This window comes from Lycorma delicatula, chromosome 12, assembly GCF_047948215.1.
Source record: "Lycorma delicatula isolate Av1 chromosome 12, ASM4794821v1, whole genome shotgun sequence".
Lineage (NCBI taxonomy): Eukaryota > Metazoa > Arthropoda > Insecta > Hemiptera > Fulgoridae > Lycorma > Lycorma delicatula.
In genome coordinates, this window is record NC_134466.1 from 55,660,183 (window position 1) to 55,685,812 (window position 25,630).

The 25,630-nt window shown below is 30.6% G+C and overlaps 1 protein-coding gene across 13 annotated transcripts in view; it reads left to right on the top strand.

Moving 5' to 3' along the window:
* LOC142333082 (very long chain fatty acid elongase 7-like) overlaps nt 1-25,630 on the top strand; it is a 128,074-nt gene that overhangs the window by 99,908 nt on the left and 2,536 nt on the right. For 8 of the 13 annotated variants that reach the window (XM_075379910.1, XM_075379906.1, XM_075379911.1 and 5 more), the window contains exons 2-7: nt 1,391-1,482; nt 6,136-6,326; nt 10,820-10,915; nt 13,040-13,096; nt 17,118-17,223; nt 22,331-22,467. In XM_075379910.1, coding sequence (XP_075236025.1) covers nt 1,416-1,482; nt 6,136-6,326; nt 10,820-10,915; nt 13,040-13,096; nt 17,118-17,223; nt 22,331-22,467 — 654 coding nt within the window. In that variant the 5' untranslated portion in view covers nt 1,391-1,415. The remainder of the gene's footprint in view (nt 1-1,390; nt 1,483-6,135; nt 6,327-10,819; nt 10,916-13,039; nt 13,097-17,117; nt 17,224-22,330; nt 22,468-25,630) is intronic. The other 5 variants (XM_075379918.1, XM_075379907.1, XM_075379915.1 and 2 more) reach the window with 1 other exon arrangement.

Consider the following 25,630-nt stretch of genomic DNA (forward strand, 5'->3'; position numbering starts at 1 on the left):
AAAAATCATGCTATAATTATAAAGTTAATAAGGCTTTAAACATAACAGGAACATATTGATGACTGCTGATCTCTTCTCAGTTTCATTTACCACTGAAAATATTTGTTATCTTGAGAAACTAGCAACTCAAGCTCTTTATATTCCTTTTTTTATAGTTCTTGATATTATAATCTCTAATGTAATTTAAGTGCATTTCTCATCATCATCATCATCACTCTCCATAAAAAAGGATGTTGTGTGTGTGTGTTTGTTGTATCTGTCAGTGCACGAATGATTTATACTTCTTGAATGATTCATTCATTTGAACAATTTATACTTCTTCATATGAATGATTTATCTAAAATTATATTTTTGTTTTGAGGCTAAAAAGAAAAACATTGGAGTTAGATTTGTTAAAAAATGATAACTCAATAAACAGCTAAAATGTTGAGGATTTTGAAGCTTTTCGTTGTAAAAGTTTTTGTTGTTAGTATGTTAAATTCATGAACGTTATTTAGTTAACAATTGGCAAAAACATTTAACAAAATTATGTTTAATGAAACATAAATTATGTAACATTTTTGGGGCGGGCCTTATTCCTAGTACAGTATTAATATTAAAACTCACTACACATTTTTTTTTTAAATAAGTAGATATATATTAATGAATAATTTGGATTTCAAGAGTAGAAAGTAGTTTGAACAACTTAGGCATTTAATAAAATAATTTTTAATGTTGTAAAATTACTCATCACATTAGTCATATCAGTGTTTGTCTTAACTCATTCTTAAATAACCTTGAGATTGTGTTGGGCCAGAAGATCGTTTCAGTGCCAATTGTATGACACCTTTGTCAGTAGAATTATCAGAGGTATTCACCTTGAAATGATTAGAAAGCCGTTTTATAATTGAGTCAAGTAATTAATTGTGGTGCTGGTTCTATCAGTAAATTTCACGTTATATTTTGAAAGCCTCTATTCTCTTCCTTTCTGTTGTACCTGCTCTCCATGATTCACTATCATAATGCACTCCATGGAAATATTTTCAAGAATTTCTTTCTAATTCTTAAATCTAGTTCAATTTATTCATATTAAATGATATCTTCTTATTAACGAGGAATTCTGAAAGACTTAAGAATTTCTATAAATGATTTATGTTTATTGAGCGGAAAAAATGTATTATATAATAAAAGAAGAAAAATGAGATATAAATATATGATACAAATTTTTTTATTCTTACAAATAACATGATTATCTACAGATTATATAAGATTTTTAAATTTTTTTTTTAAATTAACTCAAATGATAGTTCATATTATTGAATGTTAATGACATACTAAATTTTATTTTATAGGTTATTTTAAAGGATATTGTAAAGGTTATTTCTATATTTCTGTTTTTATTTTTTTACAGAAGTTACTCAAAACTCCATAACACGATGGCGAATTATGTAAATATGACAACTGTTGAACATGTACGGTTGTTTATTGAAGATCCTAATCATGGTTTGTATATACTTAAATACATTTTTTATTAAAAAATAAAAAACTTAGACAATATTTATTTTAACAGTGTAGGATTAGCCCAATACTACAAAATCTCAGTATGATCTGGGAATTTGTAGTGTATTTCTGTTTTCTGGTTCTAGCTATAAGGTAAAATAATATGTTTTCTATTAATTACATCCATTTAAATAAATTACTAAGAACAGGACATGAATAATATCCAAACAATAGTTCAGGTTATGTACTGTACGTTTACCCTATACACATTTCAGTTTTTAAAAAGAAATTACAGTTTTTATGAGATTCTAAAAAAATTAAATGTATCATTTTGATTTAATAATTCGAGACCTTAATTATTAGCAAGTTATTGTGCTTTAGTTGCAATCTTTTTTTTACTTAATTTGAAAAAATAAATGAATACAAAATTTTTTTACGTCTTATTACTAAAAAACTTTTTTATAATACATGATGTACTCATCATGAGGATTTTTTAGCTCATGATGATTTTTCTTAGCATAACACCTTCAGGTTTGAGGTTTATCACACTCAGCTCCCTACACAAACTTACACGCTGACCCAGAAGTCCTCTGAAATTGTTCATCTAGCTTTTCATTGGGATTTTCAGCTCGGCAATTAATTTTAGATTCTGTTAGATGAGTACAAACACACACACACACACACATACAGTCTTTTTCTAAAGGTGTCGGAAAAATGAGTAAGTTCACAATAGTTGTTGAAAGCCGCCTCCTTTATGTGACTCACTTAATTAAATGTAACTTTTGTTTAGGAATTTCAGCAACACATCATTCAATTTCACTCTATAATTCGAGAATGGTGTGAGGATGAGTTTTGTAAAAGCATCTATGAGGTATCCCACAAGAAAAAGTCAGGAGGGGGGGGGGGGATCACAACCGGTTTGAAATCACTTTTCATTAAAATACTGATCCTAGAAAGTCATAATGTTGTTGGCTGTATAAGCTGTAAGATTGCCTAACTGGTCTGCAGGTGTAGCATTTTGAAATTGTTGCACCATCTGTATGCAGCATAGAGTTCACTGTGTTCACTATGGCTAACGAGGCCAAACTGAACACTGTGGAATTTGATCAGTACAAGGGCAAGAAGGTGACCTCCGTTAAAGCCACAACTGGCAAGGAACGAAGGGGTGGTGTAGCGACCAGACACGCTATGAGGCGGGATCTTCTCCCCTGGAGGGGGGGCTCTATGACATGAAAGAATGTCATGAAGATTCGCTTTCGTGACATTGCACACCAAACAACCCACTTTTTGTCCGTGCAGAGGAGACTCGTGTAGCTGATGTGGATTTTCTATACATCAAATGCGTGATAAATTCTGTGCATTCAGGTATCAATCAAGGTGGAAACGTTCCTTGTCAGACCAAAACCTATCGTAGATTTCTTCCCCATTTAGCATTGCAGATGAAATGAACCACTGACAGAAAGCTAGATGTTTTCCAGTATCTCCAGGTAACAACTTATAAACAACATGAATTCATCTTTAACACTTGCCTGATGCAGTGTGGGCCCTAGCGATGGAGAGACCAGACCAGCTAGATAGGCATTGCACAGACTTCTTGGGACTAACAGAATGTACAGCTTGTACATCGATCAACGTTTCTGGTATTAATATTTTCGATCGACCATTGTAGCTGCATCTGCCACATTTCCTGTCTCTTTGCAGTTGTCGACAGTCACTTGATGGATGACTTGGTTGCATCCGCGCCATACTTTTCTGTGAAGGCATTATGGGTCTGGGCACAACTGGCACATCTAATGTATTAGGAGACAATGAATATTTTCTGTTGCATTGTGTAACCATTCTTCCTCAATTAAACCTGCAACAAAAGAAGGAAACATTGTTCCATAAGGTTGTGTCTGTTTTTGAACATCTATAGAAGTAACCATTAAAATGTGGATCATTTGAAACAAATTCAAATAACTACCCACAACAGCCTTAAAATTACTGGGACCCTTATATTCAACATAGCCAATATATATGTTAGACATTTTTAGAAATGTAAGGATTGTTCTGGTAAGTAACACCTTGGAATGTTAACTTCTGTTATATTAAGAGTAAGAAAATCAAAAAATGATAATAATCAATGATGTCAAGGTGTTGTCCCAGTTATGAAAAAGAAGTCATCAATGAGTTAGGTGGTTACTACAGGTCATTAACCTCAACGCAGTCTTCTGAATCATAAACAATACTCCTACAGCTGGTTACTAGGTTCCAACTTCTAAAGACTGTTACATAACATGGCTAGGTAAGGGCATGGTTACCATCAGCAAATTTGATAGGTCTCCCCTTAGCTTTCTATTGTATTTCCTAATACAATAAAAAAGTTTTTAATATACTCAAATATTAAAAACTGGAGATTACTCAAATTTTATTTTATGTATCTTTCAGTACTTTGCATTTTTAATAATAAGGCAACTATACAATAAGTTTCCCTTTTGTTTTTTTCTGTTTTGTTTGTTCCCTTTGGTTTCTATCTTTTTTTCCAACCATGATTGCCTGAAACTGTGGATTCTAATGGATGAAGGTTAACTAATGCAGGTTTCAGCTGATTTAGACTCATTATTTATGGTAAATAATTGTTTTTTCATTATTCTATTATATCATTTTTTGTTAGTGTGTAACAATACAGTGCAACATAATTTTTCATATCTTTATTCTTTGTTGATTAAATTTTTTCCTTATTCGTTGCAGTAACTGAATTCATTACAAAATATAAAATTGTCAGATCAGCATTGCTGATTTCCTTTTAAAAAAAATTGTTATTTCATGTAAGTTTTTTAAGTACAGGGTTATCATAAAAGAATGGTGCGGTTTTGAGCATGGTTTAAATTAAAACAGAATTACTTACAATTTATATTTTTTATTTTTAAAATTTGTCTCAAACATATTTTTACAAAATTAATAAATTTCAATATGTGCGCCCTTAGTCGCTCGACAAATGTCCAAACGATACTCAACTTCTCTCCAAACATTGGTTAACATTTCTTCGTTAATGGTTGTCATTGCTTCATTAATCCTGTTTTTTAAGTGGTTTAGGTCGCGAATTTTTTTGTGTATAAACAACGCTTTTGATGTACCCCCAAAAAAAAAAAATCGCAAGGTGTCAGGTCTGGCATCCTTGGAGGCCTATCCACATCGATCTCCAAATTTTTCGTTCAGAGCGTCCATGACCAATGCATTGAAGTGGTGGTGGGGGGGAGCACCATCTTGTTGGAAATGAAGTCTATGAATGTTTTCGAGTTCATCCGGCTGAGGAAAGTAATAATCAGTTAACATGTCAAGATACACAACTCCATTAATTGTTTTTTCAGCAAAGAAGAAAGGCCTATTACACAATTTTTCATCACACCACACCAAACATTAACTTTAGGCAAAACGTGTTGTTTCTCAATAATTGCGTGTGGTTTTTCAGAGCCCCAAAGTCGTGAATTGTGTCTGTTAACACATCCATTCTCATGGAATGTAGCTTCATCTGTAAAAATTTATCATCTAAAAATGATTCGTTTTCAATTATTCTGTCCAACATTTCAACAGCGAAATTGTAACGTTTTACACCATCATCGGGTTTCAATTCCTGCAGTATCTGGATTTTATAAGCGTGTAATTTCAGTTTTTTATGTAAAACTTTGTGAACTGTTGATTTTGGAATACCTAATTCGACGCTTCGACAGGGGATGGACTTCCCAGGACTTCTAATTGTCGATTGTCTAATTAGTTCAACCGTTTCTTCTGGTACACTTGGTCTACCACCGGTTGATTTCTGTTTCTTAATCAATCCAGTTTCTTCTAATCATTTTAACCAACGTATTATGCTATTTTTGTGTGGTGGATCTCTTCCGAATTCACGTCGAAACGCACGTTGAACTAAAATTACGGATTTTAATTCCGCCATCAATAAAACACACTTTGCTTTGTCTTTATCCGAGAACATAGTAACTCGCTAAACTCACCGCAACAACAATACAAGAACTGACGTTGTGGTTACAACTGCTGATAAACAAACTTTTGGGTTGGAGGCTTTTAGGGATACCAATATAACATCTAGAAATTTCCCTACAATCTTCCCATGAATTACTGAAACTGCACCATTCTTTTATGATAACCCTGTATTTTAAAAATTTTTAGATAGATTTTATATCCATTTGGAAATCATTGCATAATTTAAGTTTGTCGTCTTAATTCAATCTCTAATAGTCTTAAAATTAGCTATGATTTTATATTTTTATTGTGTCACCATCTTAATGTGTTTTACTCATTGATTGAAATCATTAACCAAAACTGAGGGCTTCCTAAATTATGTTTGTCAAGTATGCAGTTTATTTTATTGCATCATTTACATCATCTAAAGGTTTTTCTATTAATGGTACAGATGTACCATTTTGAGGAAGAAGATTTTCTTCCTCATCACAAATATAGTCCTCAATAATATATAACGCTGCTACTAGCTAATTTTTTTTGTTTTTTCACTAGTGCTGTTTCACAAAATTCTTAAGCAGTTTTCTTGTTAATTCAAAATAAATATTTGGTTAGTACATAAAGGATAATGAAATTGATTTAAATATTTTTAAAAATGAATGTCATTATTTTAATATTATTTTTTTAATATTTTGCTTTTAGTAGCAGATTTTGATCACTGGTCGTTAATGGAAAGCCCATGGAAAATTCTGTTAACTGCAGTTATGTATTTAGCATTTGTTTTAAACATTGGTCCAAGATTTATGGAAAGACGTAAACCATTTAAAGTTAAATATTTTCTTATATTTTATAATTTAGTAATGGCTGTATTTAGTGCCTGGTGGGTTATACAGGTAATTTTTTTTTTTAATTTTTCGTTAATAAATGTTAGTATTTATGTATTTTTAAGTCTTACATGTAGGAGAAGGTGATTAATTTTAGAAAGATTATATTTATTGCAAACTGTACTTTTTATAGCAATTGCTTTATAAAATAATTTGTTGCAATCATTTCTGTTTTTGCTTACATATATATTATAACTTTATTGCTTTAATTAATGCCCACTGATAAACAATTTAATTTAATCTTATCAGATTTGTTGTTGACAGATCAGGTATCTCCTATATTATTCAGCCCAAAATATTTTGCCACCACTAAACTAAGACCAGAAGTGTGCAAGTGTTTATTGCAGTTTATAATGATCTACCTTGAAATATTGATCTGCCTTAATAACTGATGTATTAAAAATAAAAAAAAAACAAAAAAACAAAAAACAGATTCAAACAACACAGAATTTTTGGAAATGATGTAAACAGAATTGACCAATTTTCAAATTCATGAAATCAATTTGCATCATTAGTAAAACAATATTTTAATTTTTGGTTTTTTACCTTTAAAATAATTAAATATTATTAAAAATATATTTTTATTGCATTTTCCATTGATTTTTATTTATTACAAAACAATGTTACTTAATAAATTAATTTTTTTAGATTAAGGTTATACAAATTTTTGTAATAATACATTGTATGTCAAAAAAAAAATTTTTTCCGTAACAGTGTCCTACTTAATTTTTATTCTATTCGTTGAAATATTTTTTATAAATTAAATTCGCATGTGGTTTATGTAAGTAAGGTATTTATTACAGGTAATTATTTTGGAGACAACTAAACAATAGAGATAGTTCTTTAAGTTTTTAAGATGTCAAAAACTTGTTTTCTAGAAATTATGCAAATCTAGAAATTTTACTGCTGCAATAAATTATGCAGCAGTAAAAGAAGACTTAGTGTTTGAAGGAACATTGTTATGATGTGGAAAAGAAAATATTTTCAAAGAAAATAAATTTATCATACAGAAAATATAAGAGAATATCAGAGAAATTTTACGTAAAATTAGTAATGCAAGAACTATGGTGAAAAACCATTATTAGAAATAAAAAAAGAATTATAGGTAACAAACATACACAGAAGAACCAACAAAATTATGAACCACCAAATATTTCATGAATAGAAAAATGTTACTAGAAATTTAAAACAATCAAAAGCTTCAGATTGTAAAAGATACTCAGATACTCAGAGTATATGATCAGGTGCAGAAATGAATGAGTACAATTCTGTTTTCCCTTTATAGGTTTTTCTTTCTTTTAAAATAAAAATAATATTGTCAATTTAATTATTTTTTCAATATAATTATTTCTTGATTCTAGACTGAAAGTGGTCTAGTTCAAAAGATAATTTGCTAGATCTTTCCAATAATTTGCTATGTTTTATCAATTTCTTATTTAATTGGTTCATTTGTTGATAAAAAAAAGAAAACAAATGTTTTGTAATATCATAAAAAATGACATTTTATTAAAGTTACATGATTATTGATTCTATGATGCTGCAAAAGGTTTCCCAATATATATGGAATTTTCTTGATCTTTAATTACACTGATAAACATGATTTTAATCTATTTTTTGATGCTGAAAACGAACATGAACTCAGAATCAGTCTTCTATCACCCACCATTTTTGAAAATTTTTAAAATTTTAATTAAAGGATTTTTTCATCTTTCAATGTATTAGAAATGTTAGCTCTTATATTGTATTTTATTAGCTCATATTTTATTGTTTAACTTTGTTAACATAATTTGTAAACTAAAAATAAATATACTAAACAAAGAATTAAATCATATCATAGTCATGTATTATGACATCATATCTAATACTGAAGACTGAACCTTCATGGACAAGATTAATCATGTCTGTGCAGGCCAAAACTTGTAGCTGAAAACACAGCTTTGTTATTTTATTAACCACTGGATTTAGGAATGAATTAATTTTGTTCAATCTTATTGCTGTCTTAAGTTTGTTAACAGTGCATTATCATAATGCCTCGAAATTGTGTAAATGATGTGGATGCCTTTTGTTATGTACATGGTGAGTTTACTGTAAAATCAAATAGAAAAACATTACACCTTTAATTAAAAAAGCATATCATTTTTACCTTCAGTATAAAATTGGTGATCAGGATAAGACGTGGTGGACTCCTCATATAGTACGCACTAATTGTTTTGTATTTTTAAGAGGATGGCTGAAAGATACACGGAAGGCTTTCCCATGAACCAAAGGATCATGTAATCAATTGCTACTTTTGTTTAACAAGTGTGTCTGGAATTTCTAAAAAATCTAAACATACTGTAAAATGTCCTTCATTGCAATCTGCAATCAAACCTGTACTTCACAGTGAAATTATTCCAGTTCCTGAGCCACCTGTGAATGTATGTTTCGAAAGCAGCGATGAAGAATCAGGCAGTTCTGAAGAAGACAACAATGATTTTGAATTATCTTCCAGTAAAACATCTTATATCACAAGGTGAATTAAATGCCTTTGTTAGGAATTTAAATTTATCAAAAAATCAAGCTGAACTGTTAGGATCAAGACTGCAAGCTTGGAATTTACACAAAAAAAATACAAAAATTTCGGGCTTTTCGACAAAAAGAGTACTCAGTACTTTATTGATGAAAATAATTTGGTTTATTATCCAAATATTGATGAGCTTATGTTGCACCTAGGACAAGTTCATAAATCAGAGGACTGGGCGCCTTTTCGTAGATTTGTCCAAGTGTAGTTTAAAAGTGGTTCTACTACACAACAGTAACAAATATCCTTCGATATCGCTTATGGTATTAATTTGAAAGAGGCATACGATATGATGAAAGGCGTTATTGCAAAAATAAATTCTAAAAAAGATAGCTAGAACATATGTGGTGATTTGAAAGTTATAGCTATTTTGTTAGGCACACATGGCTATACTAAGTACATTTGTTTTCTTTGCAAATGGGACAACGGAGCTAGGGATAAACATTATGTTACCTAAGAGTGGAAGAAACGAGACAACTTACACCAAATGGAAAAAATATTATTCATGAGCCGTTAATTGAACCCAAAAAATATTTTTACCCCCTTTTCGTATCATATTTAATCTAGGACTTTTGAAAAATTTTGTGAAAGCAATGAAGGAAGAAACTATATCCCGGATTTTTGTACATCAGACAGAAATTTCCGATTGTGGTGAAGGAAAAATTAAAGAAGGAATATTTGTTGATCCTCAAATAAGAGAGTTGGTCAAAGATAATGTATTTAACTTGACTTTAAGTAATGTAGAAGGTGCAGTTTGGGCTTCATGTAAAGACATTTGCAAAACATTTCTCAGCAAACAAAAATTCGACAATTACCACGATATTTTAATCAACTTCTTACTTCATACAGAACTATGGGATGTAATATGTCTCTGAAAATACATTTCCTCCATTCACATCTGGATTTTTTCCCGGACAACCTTGGAGACATAAGTGATGAACATGGTGAATGTTTCCACCAAGACAAGACATTTTGGTGATGGAAAGTCACTATAACGAGAAATGGAATACTAACATGCTAGTCGATTACTGTTGGACATTAATTTGGGATGTGCCTGAGGCTATTTATAAAAGAAACACATCAGCGAAATCATTCTAACACAGGTATGGTCATGCAAAATTATAAATTTTACAGATTTAACTATATTTTCCCTTAAAGCGTATTTATTTAAAAGTAAGGGTGATAGAAAAATTGTTTTTACAGATCTGTAATGTACGCATAAAAGCAATTTAAAAATGGTATCACACGCAGAGAAATTTTTATTTTGTCTATCAGTGTTAACTAACTTAAGATTATTTTTCTACTCGAGATGTAAATCCGAGATGATGTTAGCAACATTCTGAGATAAGTTCTGATTTATTGTTTACAATAAATTATATTTACTTGGTTTGGTTATTGATGACATAATAAAATAGAACAGTGCTAAATAGTAAATGAGAATTATCAAAAACTTCAAACCATCTGTTATAATTGGTAATATGGTCAGAATAAAGGCATATAGATCAGTAATCTACCGTTGATTAGGGCTCATGTTAATATCGTGTTTACAACGAGCTAGTAACTTAACTCAGGATTTTGTACATTGGCCGCCTACAGTGATGATAGTGGTATGAAATGTTGGGGAAAGAACATGTTAAACATGGATTTGGTAGCCTAAAATTTCAGAATTTATGCTAGGGTTATAAGGCTATGGTGTAATAGGAATATAGGCTGTAAAAAAACTGTTGGCCCCAACAAATGATGTAGAATGTAACAGAAATTTTAACATTTAGAAATTAGAAAGGGATGGTGGGGAGTGTATTACTATCAAGGGACTAAGTAAATTTATATATTTTTGAATCGGTAGGAAAAAGTGTTTATTCATTATTATAATATTATTGTAATGATTTAAAAAAAATTTTTTTAATGATTTATTATTAACCTGATATTTCTTCTTTTACAGTTTTTGAGGTATAGATCAATAGTAGATGGATATTTTCATAAAGCTTGTCATTTTAATCATTATTATAAAAGTATGGATCCTGCAGAATTAAGTGGTGTAAGTCAGTCACAATTATGTGATTTACATAATATTTTTTTTATCTTATTATTTTTATTTTAAGGACCATGAAAGATTTTAATAGAATTAATTGCTTTTTTATGAATTCTATTATTTTCTTAATGTTTTTAGACAAGAAAAACATAAAAATTCACAATATTGTGAAAATTAAATTATTTTCATTAATATTTGTAATTTATTTTCAATTAGCATGTTGTGTCATTTTTGATAGCTTCAAATTTGTTATTATTCTACTCCCTTAATTTTTTATAGAATTTCATTAAACCCTTTCTTTTGTCATTTCTCCATTCCCTCTTTGGGGATTAATCACTGGTAAAACCTTGAAATTTGTCAGTCTGTAGGAAAGTTTTATTAGATACAGTAGTTCATCATCAACATCGTCATCATTCTTTCTCTTTACCGATTTTTATCGGCTCCGGACCCAGATCATGGACTTCCCCTCATACCTGCTGTCTTGTCAGTGTTCTTTTTCAAACACTTTCTCTACCATTATTATGACAATAAAAAATTACATTAAAATAACAATAAAAAATGTTACATCTTTTGCTAGGAAAGCTGTTATTTCGTAACAATTAGATAAAAATAAATGGTAATATATAATTTAAAATAAACATGTTTTGAAAATATAGCACCCTTTATTATGACTGTGAAGAAGAGACAGGTAGAGTAAACCCGTGGTATATAGTAGTGAAAGATATGAGATAAACTCCTGCAAAGCTATAATGATATTTACTCGCATTTTGTAGAAAAACAACCAGTTATTTGAGCTATTTCTTCTTTATCTTACAGGATCCATTTCAAAAATGTAGTACATAAGTTTATATGTAATTTTCTTTCAGGCCCTGAAAAATAGATTCTTTGTGCACGATACCTTTAACAGTGTTTGTCTGCTAGCATCCACTAAAATATTTATTTTGTAACTGAAGCCATGCAGTGTGATTCCTGATTCTAATGATTGTTTTTATTTTATGATGTAAAACTTTTTGACAGAATAAAGTACGAAGTTATAATGACACTGCAGGATAAAATATTATATTATAATAGCCACTTAATTTAATATGCATAATATATATATAACTTTGTTGTCAGCATATAATATTATGATTTAACATTTTCTAGTTTTTGTTAATTGCTAAATGATTCGTTCACTGGTGTAAATAATAAGAATTTTGTACAATTCATGTTATAATTTATTTAATTTTGTTAATTTTACAATTATGTGACTTACCAAACATATATTTTGTTTGCCTATTTTTGATTATTATCTGTTTGCAAAGAAAAGTAAAGTTTGGAAGTATTGACTTGAAATATATATCTGAAAATTTATATTGTAAATACGATTTTTCCAGTCATAATTGAACGAACATTTTCTTAAATAGTAATAGTACACTTTCTGGGCTTAGGAACTCGGAAATATAACATTTTTCGCCTCCACTGTATCAGCGAACATTTTCTGGCCAAGGATAACAATCCTGACCATTCACTTTTTAATATGATTCTACTTCCATCCAACATGTCTACTACAGTATATATGTATATATATATATATATATATATATATATATATATATATATATATATACTTCAGTCATTCTTCGAATGACCGAAGACAAAAAAAAATTTAACATTGATCAGGATATAAACATTTTTAGTTAAATTTTATTTGTGTGCCTGCATAATTCGTAATGGTTTTCAAATTACTGATTTTCTTTTAGCTACATTTTCACCAACTTTTAATAAAACTTAATGCATTCATTGCTGCCTTTCTTGATATATATGTATGGGAAACTGTGATTATAGTATCATACTGCCAGTGTATTGGTGGCTGGTAAGACTGGATTATATGTAAGCATGTCTGAATTATGTAATACTTAGTACAAAATCAAGTATATTATAAGAGTTCAGAGAATTATTACATCATTTATTAGCAAAACCTAATTGATAGCATGGAGACTACAGTAAAAAATTTGTAACTGATTTCATATACATACTTTCTGTTATTCGTTTACATTTTCAGGAATACAATGATAAACAACTTGAATCTAGTCCTAATCACAAATGCATAAATTGAGCATTACTTTAATTTTTTTTTTTAATTTTCAGATCGATGTACTTATATGGCTATATATGGCATCAAAAATAATGGAACTGACTGATACTGTGAGTATAAAATGATTTATGAATTATGTGATTATCTGTTAGATAAGATATGTTTGCATTTTTGTATGTGTATATTAATTATGAAAATAACTTTGTATGTAATGCTTTATCTTTTTTATGTCTTCTTTGAATACTTCCACAGTTATCTTTTCTTCTTCAGAAGATATTATTTATTCTCATGCTTTGAAATAAGATGAATTATCCTGCTCCATTGCAATCTATTGATCAATTTTAATTTGGATGACTGGCATAGGTAAAAAATAAATTTTAATTAAATTATTCAAAGTTTGTGCTTTACATTTTTTTTTGTCTTCAGTCATTTGACTGGTTTGATGCAGCTCTCCAAGAATCTCTATGTAGTGCTAGTAGTTTCATTTCAGTGTACCCCGTACATCCTACATTCCTAACAATTTGTTTTACGTATTCCAAACATTGCCTGCCTACATAATTTTTCCCTTCTACCTGTCCCTCCAATATTAAAGCGACTATTCCAGCATGCCTTAATATATGGCCTATATGTTTTTGTCTCTTCTTTTAACTGTATTTTTCAAATGCTTCTTTCTTCATCGATTTGCCGCAACACCTCTTGAATTGTCACTTTATCCACCCATCTGATTTTTAACATTCTCCTATAGCACCACATTCAAAAGCTTCTAATTTTTTCTTCTCAGGTACTCTGATCGTCCAAGTTTCACATCCATATAAAGCTACGCTCAAAACATACACTTTCAAAAACCTTTTCCTGACGTTTAAATTAATTTTTGATGTTAACAAATTATATTTCTGACTGAAGGCTCGTTTCGCCCGTGCTATTCAGCATTTTATATCACTCCTGCTTCGTCCATCTTTAGTAATTCTACTTCCCAAATAACAAAATTCTTCTACTTCCATAATCTTTTCTCTTCCTATTTTTACATTCAGTGATCCATCTTCCTTATTTCTACTGTATTTCATTACTTTTGTTTTGTTCTTGTTTAATTTCATGAATTAGTTTGTACGTAGGACTTCATCCATGCCGTTCATTGTTCTTTTTATTCTTTTTTACTCTCAGCTACAATTACTATATCATCAACAAATCGTACAATCTTTATCTTTTCACCTTATACTGTTACTCAGGATCTAAATTGTTTTTTAATATCATTAACTACTAGTTCTATGTAAAGATAAAAAGTAACAGGGATAGGGATCATCCTTGTCAGACTCCCTTTCTTATTACGTTCTTCAATTATTACTTTTATTTACTTCAATTAATATTTTTAAACATGATAATAAAATAATAGTTTCTTATTTACCAGTATATTGCTGTAGCAGAATAATTCATTTCATTGAATGAAAGGAAACATCTCAGTTTACAATTAAGAAATTGTGATTTTAATTAATAAATGATGATAAAATATATTTTCTAAAGAAACAGATCTCTACAAAAGTACTAAATGGACACATGCATTTTACTTTTTTTCTTGAAGCGTGGAAAACATGCTACTTTTACAAGAATGAATTGTTTTATAGTGTACATTTGTAAGAAATATTTAAAAATAACAAATCTCTGATTTTCCATTGTTACATTATTGAACATTTTTAATACTATAAATGAAACTGTAATATACAAATTTTTAATTAATCGTTTTTGCATGAAGAAACAAAACTATGCTTATTTATTATTGTTTAATTTTTGCTTGTGTTTTTGTTTACAAATGTGCAATTTTTGCTAAAAAGAATGGTCACTTTATCGTACAAAATAACAATATTCTCCTTTACATATCATATATGAAAGCGGAACTGTTTTCATTTTAAACAGATGAGAAAGGATCCATTAATGAAGTATGGAATCCATGGGATCCATGAAGTATGCTTCCATTGCCATTTTTATTAAATTCCCAATCCATTTGTGAAATCTTCCCACTAATTTATATAAAATACAATTGTAAGATTTTACTTTATGGAAATATTCCTCTGTTGATGAAGTTTTAAATATAACAAAAAAAAAATTATCTGCATCCAGCTTAAAGTGTACAAAAATATATGCTCAAAATAATTGTATTAATTTGTTCTGAATTGTGTTATTTTGTTGTAGTATTTTTGTATATTTAATATATTTACTTAACATTATTTCATGTGTTTGTATTTAAGTAATTAATATTGACTTAAAAAGCACATCTATTTCTGATTTGATCTGTCTAATGAATTAGACAGTATGTATGTTTTGAAAGTAAGATTACAACATTTTATTAAAATCAAAAAATGCATATTTATTAATGAAAGTTATATAACATATTACACAATTTACACATATTACAATATTTTACTTCATATTTTCCATTCAGTTCCAAGCATTTTATCAGCCGGGGTATCAACTTTTGTAACCCTGTGTCACATGTCCCTGCCGCCATCTCCTTTGCCTTAGACCATTCACACTTGTCATTCGTCACCTTTTTTGTCAAATTGAAAGTGTTTCCGCCCATAGATTCTTTTAAAAGGGTGAAAAGAAAAATCACTTGGTGCCGGGTTAAGTCTGTTGATAGGATGGTTGAGAATATTTCAACCAAACTATTGAGATCACCATTTTGTGTGCGCTCTGGAGCACACAAGAGCCGAGCATTAAACATGCAACAGACCCATTCCCTTTGTCAGCTGTTTTCTGTTTTGGATGCCTAAAACAAAAGAAGAAAACTTTTGTTTTGTTGAAGTTTCGGAGGGTCTTGCAGTATCTGTCTACATTTGTGGATTGACCTAGTCAAAAAATTGATAAAATAAAATTCCCGTTCAATCCCAGAAAAATGTCACCATGATTTTTTTTTACAGACTGTTGTGTTTTTAATATTTTTGCCAACAGGAAACCAGTATGCTACCACAGCATATATTGCCTTTTGAATTCTGGTGTGTAGTAAACCACTCAGGTTTCATTTCCAGTTACAATAGAGTCGAGGAATTCTTGATCCTTGAGCTCATAACATTGAGAAATTTATGATCACAGTGAACCTAATTGGTTTTGTGTTTTTCAGTTAACATTTTTGGTACCCACTATGCATACAGTTTTTGAAAATTCAAATAGTTGGTTATTGTTTCAACCAGCACAGTTCGACCGACTTCTAGACAGATATGAAGTTCGTCCACATCAAATGGTGATCTTTGTGAATTAGCCGCTCGACATTTTTTATCAAAATTTGTCTGTCACAATCAGTGGTCTTTCACACCTCTGTTCATCACGAATGTTTGTTCTGCTATTTTTAAACTCCGTACATCACTTTGTTACATTATCACATAACATTATATCACTGTAAACAGAAATAATTTCACAGTGGATGTTGGCAAACTTTTTATTTTCAGCGATAGTGAGGTATCAGATGAAGCTTGCAATTCATACGTGGTTGGATCAGGAATTGCCGGGTTGATGTTAAGACTTTTTTCAGTTAAGCATTTTTTCCACAGAGGATGAGATGAATGTTTCGTAGCGTGTGTGAAAAATGCCATGCCTGACCGAGATTCGAACCCAGGACCTCCGGGTGAGGTGGTGATGATGTAACCAATTATGATACTGAACACCACCTAGGCTAGTTCTCTTCATTTGGATCTGCCTTTCACACAGACATATTGACTTTGAAACAAAAACTTTCCCTGATGTTTTAACTTTATTTTTCGAACATACCTTGCATTATGTACTGATCAGAATAAAGATCTATTTATTATTCATAATCTAGTCACTATATACTTCCATTATTTCCTCTGAATTTTAATTGCATGAATCTTTTCACTTATAAAAATGAGCTCTAAATTTTTTTTTATATGTTTTAAATCTGGTAAACAGTAATAATATATTTTGTCATGAAACTTAGAACAGATTACGTTAATATATTACAGAGTTAACTGACTGTAACATTGGTGACAGGTTACATATATGAATGCTTTTCCCCACATCTTTTTTACTTTCAACACAAAACAGGATGTGTATATAATATATATTTTTTTTTTTTTTTTTTTTTATATATGTTGTTTATACATTTATTGACAATTTCTGTTTTAGGTTATTTTTGTGATGAGAAAAAAACATTCACAAATAACTTTTTTACATGTGTATCATCATGTAAATATGCTTGTGTTTACGTGGATATTTGTTAAGTATAATAGAAGTATGTATTGAAGTTGTTTATTCTAAACTAGTAATGTATAAGTTTCAGTTTGCTTGCAATTATAAACATAAGTATTTAGATTTACTCCAGTTTACATTGCGCATTCATTTTACAGTTATATTTTCAGATAATAATTACGTCCAGTTGATATGTTTACTGCTATACTATTATTATAGTCCCTGAGCTGAAATTGTTTTTGAATTTATGGTATAACTATTTTATATCATTTTTGTAAAAAAAAATTCAATTTGACCAAGAAAATTTATGTCTGTACCCGACATGTTCAACCTAACAGTTCAAAACAAATTTTAAAGTTTATTGTGCTTGGGAAATGCAGTATTGTTTATGTGCCATAAAGACTACTTTGTCATGGATGAAATAATGTACATTAATATATTAAAAGAGTAAAGCTTAAAAGGTTTCAATGTATGTTTGAAAACTTTAATAAACATAAATTTTACTAGTTGTTTATATACTTTTTTTCATGCTGCATATTTATTAAAAGTTAATTCAAAAAATTAATTTATTTATTTTAGGCTTAGTTTTATTTACATTGCTGATCTTTTAACGTGAAAACTTGTTTTCAAGAATTTTAAAACAGTTAAATAAAGCCATCTCTGAAGATAAATTAACTAGTTTGAATAAATTTTAAGTATTATATAATAAAAAGTTATGTTGTAATTTAGATTTATAGTTTCATTCTTAGATCCTCTGTTACTGATAAGACGTTATGGATTATTCAGGGTTTACTGACACAAAGCGTGAACGTTTTTGAAGATGATCCTTCTGCATACCTAGGTACCTAGGAACAAACTGCACAACAACAAACTTGATTGTTTGTACTGTTCCAAATGACACATCGATGATGTCAGAAATTTTGTTTAAAGTCATGACTTCATTTATGATTATGAAGTTTACTTTTACATGAGAATTTGATAGTTCTCAGCATGGGATGCTAACATGTATCTTCACCATTACTGTGCATGCATACCTGTGCTGTGCTCTGCTCTGCATGTTTTCATTTGGTCTAGTATCAAAAAAAATTTTAATTTTATTTCTAATAATTAAATATTATAATTTATAATAATTAAATAACATTTTAAAAAAAAGTTTGAAATGTAAAATATTTCTTATTTAAAATAATTGGGTAAAATAAATAGTAAGATTTACTTTGCCTTTTAACTTACACTGTGTGTTTCAAAATGAATATTGGGATTTTAAAGTTATATAAGATTTATTAAGTTTTATTTACATTGATAAATCATCACGGTGCATCATTTCATTTGTGAAGCTAGCACGCTAACCATAATCTGTAGTAGACTTTAGAGCTTGTAACAGTTGTAAACGTTATGGATGCAGTTGTAAGCATTTCCTTAACTCTACACTTAGACATCACTGGAATTGCTAATTTGTGGCTAGCCGTCCTAACAGATTTCCTAGGACTACGCACAGAATACTCTCTTCCACGTTCAATATTGCCTTCGGACACACTTGGTCGTCCTGTACTCTTCCCTTTACAAATACAGCCGGTAGTTTCAAATTGTTTTTGCCATCTACGATTGTTATTGTCACTCGGGGATCACAATGGAACTTCAAACGAAATGCACGTTGAATGGTAATTACAGATTCACACTTTGCAAATTGCAAAAACAGAATGCTCCCTGTTGGGGGATCGCCATCTTTGCTAGTACGGCTTTCAAGTGTAATTAATCAATTTATGTGAAACTTGAGAAATATTACTTAACTTTTAAACCCCGATATTTATTTTGAAACAGCATATTTACCAGAAATTATTGTTCACAATGACAGTAACGCTGTGTATAAGTGAGAATTACAACTTTGTTTTATATTTTATATAAAAAACTGTTTTCTTAAAATTTAAATTAATCTTTTAAAGATTTATATTATTCCTCTTTACTCTTAAATTATAATTAAATTTTATTAAATAAACCGCCTAATACAGAATATTGAGACAAGACATACCTTAATTTTTTATGAAAGACTTTTGCAGGATCCTGCATCCTCATCATGATTGAAATAATTCCATTATTGCATGATAAAAATATAAAAATAAATATTCAAAATAATAATTGTGTATTCATTTACAAGCATGTTACTATCTGTTGTAGTTATTTTAAGAAAAAATCATCTCCCACCTGTTTGAGGGAGGCATTTTTATAAAAACTGCAAGAGATAGCAGCACTCATTTAAACTAACAAGCAATTATCACTGCCCAACAAAAAATTTTTTTTGAATGTTTCCTTCACTTCATAAGTCACATCTTACTAATTTTGGATTGAGAAAAACAAATATGACAAAGAACAATTTTTATTAGCTCTAGTTTCTGTGATATACAGTAGGTAGAATAATTTTATCAACAGATTAAGAGAATAGGATATATTTTAATTACATATGCCAACAACATAGTAAGTCTATTTGATATTTTTTTAATGACAGTTACATTGTAAGAGTTCTTAATAGATGGAAGAATACCTGGCAGTTGGTTGGGGTCTGAAGAGAATCATGTGGTGGTTTCATGAGATCGTTGTCATTTGGTTTTCCTCTTGTAAGTGAGTTCCAGAGCATTCCTACTTGCAGACTAGCAGTAATCCGCAAGCATTGCTTCATTCCAACGGCCCTGATATGTTTTTTCCATTACAGAAATATCCTGGTCGAATCTTCCTCCGTTTCATCACTGTTAACTCCACAACTAGGAGGGAAAAAGTTCGGGTGTGAGTGGAGAAAATGGATTTTAAGAGACATTTTGCATATGAGTTGATGGTATTTTTGCAGAAGTACTGTCACCAACTGCCAGTAGTTTTCATCTCTTTTGTTGCCTAAAAATCAATGAATGACACCCTTTAAGGCTTCCAAAGCTTCATTTTCTTTCCCTTCAAAATTTGCCCCAACAAAAATACTTCCTTAACTTTTGCATTACTTAATGCAGGAAATTTGTCTCTTAAGTACTTAAAAGGCCTGTCCTTGTTGGTTCATACTTTTGACAATGTTTCATCAAATCGAGCTTTATATGAGGGGGTAGAAGAACAACTTTTGAGTCCACAAGAGGCTTGGCAACAACATATTTCTCGCTGAAATTAGATTTCTTGCAGGCCAGGCTGTTTTAATATAATGTGATTTCCTATCCCTGCTGTCCCACAAATATAAAAAGCAGCAGTATTTAGTGTACCCCAGTTGCATTGCTTTGAGTACAGTGATGACTTTTAGATCGCCACAGATTTTCCACTTGTGTTCAGCATATTTGATTGAGTCTAGGAGGATTGTTTCCTTCATGTGAAATCTTTTTTTCTGTTTAGCCTCTGAAACCATTGTACTTCAGAGACTGAATGAGGTTGATATGTATGAATGTGAATGAAATATACTCTTGTACGGCTCAGGTTGACCACTCCTGAGAAGTGTGGTTAATTGAAACCTAACCACCAAAGAACATCAGTATCCATGATCTAGTATTCAAATCCGTATAAAAGTAACTGCGTTTACTAGGATTTGAACCTTAGAACACTCGACTTTGAAATTAGCAGATTTGCGATGACGAGTTAACCACTAGACCAGCCCAGAGGGCTCCCTTCATGTGAACTACTGCACGCAGCTGACTGTCACCTTACACCCTCGACCACACCAGTTACAAAACTGGTGTGGTCGAGGGTGAACAATTTACTTCATGTGAACTGCATGACCAACAGGAATAGAAGGAAGGCAGTTGCCATTGTGAAGTAATACAGCTTTCAAACTAAGCTTGGAGGAATCCATGAATAGCCTCCAATCTTTGGATCATGATTCAAATTCAAACATTTCATCAAACCATTAACATCACAGTAAATAATAAGATTGTTTTTCTTCTCAAAAAAATAAAGCAGATCCTTATGATGATGTCTGTACTGTGAGACCCTGACATCATGTTGGAGAAGATTCCATTGCTGTAGACTTGACCCTAGAAGTTCTGGCTTCTCCTTTGACAAATCTAGGTCTCGAATTAGATCACTCAATTCTGCTTGACTCTCAGTCTGTGCAGTTTATCATCTTTTTCATCAAAATCTGAATCATGGAATGTAGAAGGTTTATTGGGTTCTTCTTCCACACTGTCTTCATTTTTTACTTCAAGCTCATAATTTTCTTGGGTGGAGTAGGAACGTAAACTATCTGTTGAATGTGGAATAGGTTGAACACCAGATGGAAGATTAGGGTATTGAACTGTTCCTCTTTTCTTCATTGACAATCCTGTCTTTATAGATTAAGTGAAGCAGGAATATCAGTTATCTGTATGGTTTGTAGGCTTCTGCCAAACCATAGGCACAGCAAAAGCCATAGATCATTTTTTTTTATTTTTCAGCCATTCTTTTAGTGTAACTGATCCAGAGTTGCAACATATATGTGGAGCCCATGACTTATCCTGGTCCCCTGCCTTCATACCAAAATAATTGGTGGTAGGCAGTCTTCACAAGAGGCATCAGATTGTTTTTCTGTGATGAAAATTTTATTTCACCACAAATTTAACAAAAATTATTCACTGAATTTACACATTTTCGTGACATTTTGATTTAACAAATTTTTCACTTCAAAAGCAGTCGAAAATCAGAAATTCTGTAGTAATTGCATCACAAACAATATGAAACTCACAATGACAGCAACAGTAATAATGTTTATAGCCTACAAACAGCTGGAGAACGTTGTGTTGTCATTTAGCAGGTGTGACAACACCAAAAACAAAATTACCCCCAAACTAAAAATGTAGATCGGGTAAAAAATGGCATGTCATTGTTTCTCCAAAGCAAGAGCTAATTGGTCATTTCTATGGTGATTTTTAAATTCAGTAGATGGAAATACATAAAAATAAGATACTTTAGAGCCTGAAAACATTTTCATTGTTGGGTAGTATTATTTTTATTTTATTTTGATATATTTACTATGCAATAACAGAATTATTTCAATCATGTCTGAGGATGTGAGATCCTGCGAAAGTACTTCAATGAAAAATTAAGGTAAGATATGTCTTATCTCAATATTCTGTATTAGGTGATTTATATAATAGAATTTAAATGTAAAAACCTTTTTATTACTAAAAAAATAACAATTTTTTTATCTTTTACAGATTTACAGATAATGTTTATTGCTCTGTGTAATAGTACAGTACATGCAGTAATGTACATTTATTATATGCTTTCTGCTTTGGGACCATCAGTACAGAAATACCTTTGGTGGAAGAAATATCTAACTGTATTTCAGATGGTACGTTAAATATATACTTAAAAAATATATAATTTATTTTAAGAATAATAAAGAATTATATTTTTTTGATTTTAGGTACTGAAGATATATTCATTAATATATAATCATTTCATTTATGTTTAGGGCTAATGTAAAAACACTGTTCTGCTACAAATTGGATTACTAAAACCATTCCAACCATAATGAATAGATCACCTGTATATATCTTTTATCCTTGGCTATTACCAGGGATTAGAAAAATAAAGATAAATTAGATAAACCATTTAAAATTATTAACAGTGTTACATGTGTATATGGGGATGTCGTACAGTAAACAATTGTCAGCGAGTTCAATGACAAGGCCTACCAATAACAGACTATTACATGTGTTTAAATTAATTCCATAACCATAAAAGGAAAGAATTTAAATTTTGCCAATTTGGAACTCTAAATTCAGGGAGTTGGGTGAAGATTTTAACACTCTTGTGAGTAAAACCTCTATACAAAATCATATGTTGTGGAGAGGGTAAAAATGTTATCACTTGGGTGTTGTAATGAGATTGGATTCATATCACCATATTGTTTTATCCTTAGTGGGCCGTTTACATAAAATGAAAAGATCCTATGAAATATATATATATATTTTTTTTAAAATCATTACATTGAAAACTGAACAAATTACAGTGGTATTGTTAGATAATTGATAAATCTCACTTTAGTATTTTCCACAAGCTGTTGTGGTGCGTTGCTCATAAGATTGTGCCCCAACTAATCATAGTTTTATGAGAATACATTGCTCTCACTTGCAGGAAATACACTTAATTACATTTTTAGTTTACCAAAATCTATTAATTCACTCTGTAATGATTGTGATGTTCTTTGAAATATTTACATTTTCCCAGGAAAATGTATACATATGGTTGAATTTTACTGTACGAGATGTTAAAAAAAAGACCAAACTTTTTTAATTATGCACCAACAGCAATATTTAGTGACATCCAGTTAGCAGCATTATGTTCCGCAGAACCTCCTCAGTAACCAAATCTTTTTGGATTGTTGATGTCTCATTTAGTTTTCGTGTTACTGTTATTTGAGTGCAACATGTTTTAAGTGTTAGAGCATTTGCTTTGTTCAACCGGCATCCATAGTTAGTTTTCCCTATGCATAGAATAGGGATAAACTCTTGCCGCGGTGCTGTGGGAAGCTAACCCTGAGTATGGCTGACCACCATACCAGACCAGCCAGTTATTATGGCTTCAAGCGCTATAAAATGGTGGACAGGTTCTTGCTGGCATTCAGCTACCTAGGCATCGCAACAAATTGCTGCCTAGACGAAATATATTTTATTAAGGATGTCATATATATTTTTAGTAGTTGACAGGGTGCGCCTTTAGCAAATAATCGGTTGACAAGTAAGCGGTTGGGACACGTAAGCCGGTGGTGTATGGCACCACGCTTAATTCGCTCATGCTCTTAGATAAGCTTTAGGAGCTATGTTAGGATAATGGTTGCTAAACTGTTCGAGGCTCAGTAGCCATTTGTGGCACAGACATTCAGTCTTATGCTTTAGAACGACCGAATGGTGTGGTGGTGGGAGAAATGTCATTTTAAAATAAAAGAAGGTGTTAGTAGTGATTTTTGTAATGTGTGTTTTTTGTAGTGTGGAAAATTTTGCATGAAACTGGGGAAAACTTTTACAGTAACTTTACAAGTTTTGAAACAAGCTTACAGAGATGATGCTGTAGGTTGTATGCAATGCTGTGAATGTTTTTCACGATTTAAAAGCGGTTGTCAGTCAATTGAAGATCACCTTCCACCAAGAAGGCCTTCTACTTCAACTGATGTCACACGTGTTCAGAAAATCAACAATCTGGTATATGCAATAGACTGTAGAAGAACTTGCAGAAAGGGTTAGCATCTCGATTGGATCATGCCATGACATTTTGACTGAAAAATTGAACATTCATCGAGTTGCAGCAAAGTTTGTTCTTCGTTTGATGATTGAACAGCAGAAAGAACATTGAATAGACAATTGCTGCAACTCCTTGAACAAGCTGATGATGAAAAATTCATGCAAAGGATCATAATGGGAGACAAAAGCTGGGTTTACGGCTGTGACATTGAAACAAAAGTTCAGTCATCAAAAAATCACTACTAACACTTAAACATGTTGCACTCAAATAACACAAAAAACAGGACGAGATATCAACAATCCAAGAACATGTGATTACAGAGGAGGTTATACAGAACACAATTGTTCCAACCGCATGTCACTAAATATCTCTGTTGGTGCGTAATTAAAAACATTTGGTTATTTTTTGAATAGATCTCGTATAATGTCAAAGCAATATAAATATATTTTTTTTTTTATATGAGTGTAATGGTTATTTTAATTTTTACATCTACTATTTTTTCCTATAGTACATTAAAGTTCCAAACGTTTTGTGATATACCATAATTCTATCGCTATACCCATGACCAGAATTCATAGAGCATATAGATTATGGGTTCATTAAAAATGCCCCACATTTTTGTAGAATTATGTTGTCTAGGTAATTATGAACAAACCTTTATCTTAAACGATGAACGTTTAAGATAAACTTCATCGATTATATACATAATCTTTCTCTCACAGTTTTGGATAGGTTCAGTTTTATCATTGCATAATAAATTTATTATGCTTAATTATTAATAATATCCTCATAATAGATTTTCATTACCATAAATGTTTGCATTGTCACATCAAGTTTTATTTTGAAATTAGATTTGTTGTTGAATATCAGATTCAAAATCTTAATTCAAATGTTTTCCATTTTTGCTAAAATCTGTCAGAATTCCTCATCAACATATTTCTATTTTTATCGGTGCACAGATGATGTTACAAATGCATTTAGAGGTATGTTAAAATTCTCTGTATAGTTTTCAGTGAAATGCTTGTTTCTAAATACTAATCAGTGGTGCAGGTTATGAAGTATTATTTGTAAACAAAATTATTGTTCAGTTCACTTATACATGTTCTATTAAATGTACATTTTATAGTTTAAACATACTCCAAATTCTTAGCTTTCCTTGATGGATCTTGCCAAAATTATTTTCGGTAATTCTTGCAGATTTCTATCAAGCTCGTTTTAGTATTTAATGTTCCCCATTGTGTCTAACAATGTTCTTTTTATTTTCAAAAGCC